Source organism: Canis aureus, chromosome 17, assembly GCF_053574225.1.
Source record: "Canis aureus isolate CA01 chromosome 17, VMU_Caureus_v.1.0, whole genome shotgun sequence".
NCBI lineage: Eukaryota > Metazoa > Chordata > Mammalia > Carnivora > Canidae > Canis > Canis aureus.
Window position 1 is genome coordinate 45884015 of NC_135627.1, and position 7793 is coordinate 45891807.

The 7793-nt window shown below is 38.4% G+C and overlaps 1 protein-coding gene across 11 annotated transcripts in view; it reads left to right on the plus strand.

Moving 5' to 3' along the window:
• The window catches only part of DIAPH3 (diaphanous related formin 3), a 512559-nt gene extending 505079 nt beyond the window's left edge, over positions 1-7480 (plus strand). For 9 of the 11 annotated variants that reach the window (XM_077855466.1, XM_077855464.1, XM_077855465.1 and 6 more), the window contains one exon: positions 6239-7480. In XM_077855466.1, the coding sequence (XP_077711592.1) occupies positions 6239-6501 (263 nt within the window). In that variant the 3' untranslated portion in view covers positions 6502-7480. Of the gene's footprint in view, positions 1-3359; positions 3499-4538; positions 4695-6238 lie in introns of all 11 variants that reach the window. The other 2 variants (XR_013355823.1, XR_013355825.1) reach the window with 2 other exon arrangements.
• The last annotated feature ends 313 nt before the right edge of the window (positions 7481-7793 follow it).

Here is a 7793-nt window from a genome sequence, read left to right on the forward strand (position 1 = left end):
AAGCTCAACGCAAGAGCTAAAGTCAGAACCAAGAGGAACTCACAGCCCTCAGTAGTGGCAAGGAAAAAACTCAGAAACGTTCATGAGTACCACTCCTGTATTTCTGGTTGTTTCCAAAGCCCCAAAAAGTCTACTTCAGGTCTTTTTTTTTGCCACCAATTCTGTTAGAAAAGAAAATTCAACTGAGTGAATTTTAAGATCAAGCTGGCTTTACTCAGAAATTTACTAAATGGGCAGCATCCCATCTAGCACATAGTAAGGAGCTTTAAGGAGCTGTAGGAGATGGAAGACTTTTATAGGCTGAAAGGGGGTGAGATGAGGAAAGGCTTTATTATTTCTGGCAAGGTCACCTTCCTTTGAAAGAGGACAGAAAGAGTCTATTGGACAGATTACCTCACTAGTCCTGGCCAAGTAATTCCAGATTGCTTGGTAACCTTTAGTTACATTCCCGGGTGAGGCTGAAACTGCATTTAGGTTGTTATGTCTCGGCCCAAGTCATGGGGCTTAGCACAAGTGACTCCATTTTGTACATATTTCTTTAACATGTGTCAATTATCTCCTCTATTCAGAACTCTCCTTTATCATTCTCTTTGTTTTGTTTTTTAAAATGAGGGAGTAATTGTTTTGTTTTTATTTTTATGTAATGGGTTTCAATAAGAGTCTCTTGGCACTCCCAAAAGATTTTGACTATACAAAATGCCCTTTTGCTCTTTTTGTCATTTTTACACATTTTCAATACAAAAGGTAAAATAACAGCAAAATGAAACTGAGGGAAGACAATTATTTATAGCATCAGTAAATCAACAGTAAGGAAAACCACTGGGATATGGGCTGCTGGCGGCCAGCACTAACTTCAGTTATTGCATAGATTAAAAACATATATTTGCCACACACTTTACTACCATGTGCACCCAGTAGTGCTTTAAAAATTATATTTATGGGTTATTTTTTTTCTCTCACCAAAGTAAAGGCATTTCTGGGGTGAAACAAACAGCTACTTAGTAGGTCAAAGTAATAGTTAAGAGCAAAAGGTAAAGAACTGGGAAGAGAGACCAAACTTCAGGAAAACAGAACAGAGGCAGTCAATTTAGGACATCAGAGTTTTGTGTTCTTCTTCCTGTCAAAGCTGCCACAGGCTCACCAGTGACCACAAAAGGCAGGAGCTCAATTTTATATTTCATCTGAGAGTTGGCACTTCTAAGAAGCCAGTGCCCATTAGAACCACAATGTGATGGGGGATCAATACTGACTTAAAGGGAATAATACCTCTTTCTAAACCATAACTGATATTTCCTGCAGCTGAGAGGGTTTTCCCCCAAGGGCCATCAGCCTCACCTCAGCATAGCAGCATAACAACTGTTGGCTGAAAGATATCCTCATTTGGAGGCCCAGTTGCATATATTTATGTTTATTTTCTTGTCAGCAACTTTCCTAGTTTCCCTGTCTTTTGTGTTACTCCGAAAACAATGAAAAAATGAGCTCAGGATAGTGGGTGTTTTTTGTTTGGGGTTTGTTTTGTTTGTTTAGCTTTGTCATCCAAATCTATAGTCTGCCAAAGGTCCTGTGGGATCCAGCCCTAAATCTAGTTCAAGGCTTTTGTTCTCATGTGTAAGTCCAGGGGGTTCTCTGTATTTAAGAGCCATTCAACTTTCCAACAGTTTTCAACTTTTTATTCAGTTTTAGGAAAAACTGTGGTGGGACTCCAGAATCAATTATTAGAGTGAGAATCATAGGAGGAATTAAATTGAAATAAGTGAGGTGGGTTTTTGTTTTGTTTTTTTTTTTTGGTCTTAAAGGAAAAACAGCATGTATTCTCAGTTTATTTCCACATAGAAACAAGATATGGGGATTAGATTCCCTTACTGACCTACTACTAAGAATAGCAGCTGGTCCTTGCCATCTGTACCATAATCACCAATGGCCCTGGGTATTGGCCGTAGTCCTAGATATATCATACTTCCCTTCGCAGACATCAACTGTAACATCTTATAAAGCCCTGGATTTGATTCATAAAATAATAGCACAGGCCTTCTCTCTTTGGAGAGTTAAGCAATGATTCCACTTTGCCTTAATAATTTTAGTTCCATTTAAAAATGTGTACTGGTAAGGATTTGAGTCGACAGGTACAGAAAATGCTTTTCTTTTTTTTTTTTTCTTTTTTTTTTTTTTTTTTTAATACCCCAGCCTTATCTTTCATTTGAAGAGTCCAAGCATGTCACCTTGTATTTGGAATGGTCTAATTTCATAGGAAAAGGCTATGAGTCCATTGGCTTCAAATTATAATTTATTTTATGATTCTGAGCACACACCTACAGAGAGTTCTCTCCAACTTAAAACCATCCCCCAATGTTTGAAGTGAACCATTTAGAAACCAAGTGTCTGTTTTTGTGTGGAATTTGTATCTACAGTTCAGCCCACATGAAGCCACCAATAGCCAACTTTTAAGATAATAGTAATGGCAAAAGACACCTGGCTTTGAACCCAACATTATAATAAACATGTCCAACTTGGGAGCTTCCTCCACCTGTAAACATTGTCACTAGTTGCAGTGGGATGGGAGACTCCTCCCTCTCGACTTCCTCAGCTTTGCAGTTTCAGTTGAGACTTTCTCACAGTTCCACAGTTTGGGACTCCCATGACTGGGAACAAAGTAAAAAGAAAGAAACTGCAGCCCCACCTGGAGACTATTGAGGTGCTGAGAGATAAATGTGAGGGTTGGAGTGAAGAGTTGTTATCTAAGAGCTCTAAGTTCAGTCTTAAAGAAGCCCTTGTGCACTTTCTTTTTTATTTCTTTGGTGGTTTCAGGAATGGCCACTTTCCGTTTTGTGTCATCTTGTCTGTCGCTTCTCATAAAAGATTTTCCACCTGAAACCACAGAGGAGTTAAATGCCAGCTTGGTTTTTCTCTTATCTATGGGCGTGCTATAGGAACAAAATAATATTTGGAGTTCTCTGAAAAGGGTAGAAATGCTCTTGCCTGTGTTGACCCACCCAGTGTTATCCACCTAAGCCTCCAAAGAAGTTCAAAGAGCAAACAGTTAAAGAAAAGCCCAGGCTCTGCTAGGCATTTCATCCTTGAATCTGGTATAGGTTGAGTAAAGGAGGACTAAAATATCCAAGTGGATAGACAGTCCTTGCTGTTAGCAACACAGTTTATTAGTGACCTTGACAAGAGCTGTTTCAGAAGAGTAAAGGGTCAAAAGCATGATTGGAGTGGGTTCAAGAGAAAAATAGGAAGAGAAGAACTAAGATGGGAAGAATGGGCAATTCTTCTGAGATGTTTTTGCTATAAAGGCAGTCAACAATTGAGGTAGTAAATGGAGGATGTGGAGTCAAATACATATTTTTTTTCCCCTAAAGATTGTGGTTATGACAACGTACTTGTATGCTGAGGGGAATGATCACATGAGGAAGGAAACCTTTCCAATAGAGGCCACAGCTGTCAGAAGGATGTCCTTGAATAGACAAATGACAGTAGTATGTGGTGCTCACTGTGCAGGTTTGTCCTCGGGAGGTTGGGCGGAGGGGGGGGGGGCACAGAATACCCTAGGGAGGTGAGGAGTATATGTGCATGCGGTGAGTAGATAGATACTGGGGGCAGGCGGAAGCTCATGGGAGTTTTCTTCCGATTGCTTCTCTGAACGAGCTAAATGACAGCAAAGGAGAATATGTTGGACATTTGATAAGAACAGAGGAGGTGTGAGATATTTGTCTAGGAGAATGGAAGAATGAACGGACAAGGGAATTGCAGTAGTATTAAGGTCATCCTTGAAATTCATTGTCGTGGATTTCAGTAAGACTCAGAAAGAAATGGAGCACACGTATGACCTTGGACATACTGTACTGAGGTAGTTTACATGAGTCTACAATCTGCTTTACAAAGTGATTGAGAAAATTAAATGTGACAGAAAAGCATTTTGAGGTATAAGTACAGGATATGATTATTATGAAACTTAGCTTTGAATTACTTAGCACTTTTCCTTGGCAAAAAGCTTTTCAAATTTGTTTAAGACAGCCTTAGTATCTCTAGAGACAGCATTTGGCTTCTGCCACTGATTTACTCAGTAGCTAAGTCTAAGCAAATGACTTAACCTCCTTTTGCTTTTACCTCTCAATCTATAAAATGAGGGTGGTAATGTTTAAAGTGAAAGAAATACTTTATAAATAAAGATGCCATATAAATGCAAGCTTGAGGCCTCACCCGTACAGTCACCAGAAAGTCAGAAAGGTCAGCCCTGGGTGGTAGATGCATCCCTTAAGAAGCTTTAATAGAGGGGGAAATAAATATCTTGAAGCTGGTGTCACCCACGTTATTTGCATTAATTCTCACAACTTCTCTAACGTGGATTATTAGAACCGGAGACATGAAAGGTTAACTTGTCATAACTTGTCAAAGCCAAGCAAAAATGTGGATTTCAATTCGGATTCACCTTAAAATCCCATGGTCTTTTTCATTTTGCCATATACGGAATTGGGCTTCATACATTATAGCCAGAGAAGGTATAGAATACTTACGCTGTGTTTATTTTACATCCATAGTTTACCCAATTTAATGTCATCTTTGCCATCAAAACTGGAGCTAGAGTCGCCCAGTAGCAGAATAGCAGCCACTTCATTGGTGACATCATCATGATGGAATCGTTTACAAGAAATCCAATGACAAGAAGAGATAGGAACATCTGGGGGAAAGGAACAGTAAGCTGACTAAAGACTTCCTTTTAGCTACAAATGCAGTTCTCAGACATTCTGGGGGCAGGAGGATGGATACTATGAAAAAAATAAATAAATTTGTGTGGTCATGGGAACTACAGGGATACTATGTCCTCTGTCCTCTTTCCTGCAAACACAATATGTCCATTATAAACAGCTCTAAGAAAATCAGTACTCCGTTAGGTTTTGATTTTTGAGTAACAATTGCCCACCTGATAGAGAAGGTGATAGGAAAACTGTATTTATTTTCTTCCAACAGCTAAAAGGTGATCATACTTCTAAAATTTGTTGAGATTGTCCAAGAAAGTGTGTAAAATACTCATCCATCACTGGAAGCCCCTGGTCAGGAAATGACAGTGCAGTAAATATCTTCAGCAGCCACCTTTTAATGTACAAGCTGTTTTCGGTTGGAATTTTCAGCACTCACATAAAACACACTGTCATGAGTGACTGCTTGTGCTCCAAAGTCATTACTATTGGGATAATGGAACATCTCTCAGCGAATAACCAAAAAACTTTAAATGTCATGTCAAGTTTGTTGAAGCCATTTTCAAGCCCCGTTCAAGGTTACATGAATATTGAGGGTATCTGTTTCTTCAAAGTTTGAGGCCTATGAGAAATACCTTATAAGATCGCATGATAAGATAGACCAGTCAGTTAATTAAAAGAAAATCTAGCATTCCCTGTGAAAGTCAATCAGCCAGCGCCATAAGTCATTAGCTATTGCAACTGTCCCCCTTCCAGCCTTCCACGCCAGGCTCACTGCCAGTCACCAACAAAAGGATATATGTGTGCCTATGTATACATGTCTATGAATATATGTGTGTATATCTGACAGATTATGACATAATAATTTTGATTTGCTAGGATGTTTTAATTTGCCTACCAAATACAGTAGTTCTTTTGAAGGAAATCACTGGGTTTTTAAAGATCTATTTGAAACTTTCCTTTTTTTTTTTTTTCTTAAAAAAAAAAATATCATTATCATTCCAACAAATGCATGTCTTGGGTCCTAGAGCATGGAGATGATTTCTTTACCCAGTGCATATTGATTAAACACCACTTTGCCCCAGGGCCATTTTGAGGCACTGACATTAAAGCAGTACTTAGAACAACATCCCTGCAGTCTTGGAACTTACATTCTAGTAAAAAGACAGACAGTGGACAAGTAAACAGGTTGATGTGTCTGGTGGTTAGGAGTTCTATGAAGGAAAACGTGAGGGGTGAACGTGTGATGGAAAGGGCCGGGGCTATTTCTGCTGGATGGTCCTAGAAGTGCCTCTCTAGTTGTATAGCATTTGAGCAAAGACCAGAAGGAAATCAGCATGCGTGCTAATGAAAGGGTTGCCGAGTTATATTTTCATTTATTCTTAAACTCTTGTGTATTTATTTTCAATCTACCTTTCTCTGAATATTTTAATTTATCTAAGAGGACTTGAGCATAATTATTTTAAATTAATGTTTCATAATGTGCACAGTCCTTGCTTATCACAGTGATAAGTTTTCTGTCTCTTTCCTCCCTACTGCAGAAAATCAGAAAGTGCAGTTGACAGAAGGGTCACGTTCACACTACAATATCAATTGCAACTCAACGAGGACTCCAGTCGCCAAGGAGCTTAATTATAATCTAGACACTCATACGTCTACAGGGAGGATCAAGGCAGTTGAGAAGAAGGAAGCCTGTAATGTAGAAAGCAACAGAAAAAAGGAAATGGAACTTCTTGGCTCGGTTTCTAAAAACGAATCTGTTCCCGAAGTTGAAGCCCTGCTGGCAAGATTACGAGCTTTATAAATTAAACTGGTAAAAAATGATTAAGCCAAATATAAAGCCATGCTCTAAGCTATATCACTTGAAAAAAAATTACTTTTTATATAAGTGACTTTATATAGTTTAAATTATGATATATATTAGAAAAAATAAAGCTAAATAACATGATTGCAGTGCTTTTCCTATGTACGTGAGGTTTGGGCTTATTCAAGACTGTAATGGGTTTTAATGCTTTTCTTGTCTCCTGGTATTCATGTGTTCTATATTTGGTGGTTAAATTATACATAATGCTTTAGAAAACAGGTAGGTGGCCATGTGTTCAGCAATGTGTCCTGAAGAAAGTACCATTTTTCTAAGTCACTGTAATTTTTACCTTTCTGTTTTCAGCATTAATGAACATCAAATCATCAATGTCAACTCTTGATATATACATACATACCCCATGCATGTTGTTTATATGGGCCCACATTTCTCATGCACTGGGATCTTCATGCTATCAACATGGCATCAGAAACATAAAACTGAATAGAACAAAGCTGTGAGAAAATGAATCTAAGCTCGTTATTATCATTGTTGAATTCATGTTCATTAGATCCTGCAGGAGACTGGGAGGCCATTGAGCACATTTCCAAAAATGATGTACTAGGAATGAATGCATGCACTCTTTGTAAAACGCACATGCTTTTGCATCAAGTGGAGGTATATGGTATTACAGCGCTGCCGAAACTTAACCGAGAGAGCATTTTTCCCTTGGTGATTATGATTCTGGGATAGAACTGCCATTTTGAAACTTCCCAGGTAACAAAAAATGTTTTTTTTCTGTGAACAAACTTGAAATTGCTGTTTCTTTGATCTGACAATCAATATGTTTAACAAAGGTCTAAAGTGTGTCGAGGAAGGTTTTCCTATGCAAATGTTGCAATTTTACCTCATTTGGGGCATCAAATTAACTCTTAATTCTATATTCGAGAAAATAAACTTGCTACTTGCACTAAATGAAAAATGTTGGGGCTTTTTTTTTGTAGTTAGCATATTCTGTGGATAAGCTGTGAATAGCCTGTGCTCCACCGTCTATCTTAGCATCTATTTTGCTTTATTACGTTCAGTAAGTAAATGACTGCTCTTTTACCTTCAGTTAAAAGGCAGTTATGTGGAACCAGTCTGGCGAGGTCCGCTGCTTTTTATTTCCTTAAGTTGCCACCTCCTTTCAGCTCCAAGTTAATAAAGTTAATTAATTAGAACTATGAGCCAGGCCCTGTTTATAGACTTTGGGGAACACTGTTATCCCCAGCCTGTGTAGGAATAAATTGTTCTCC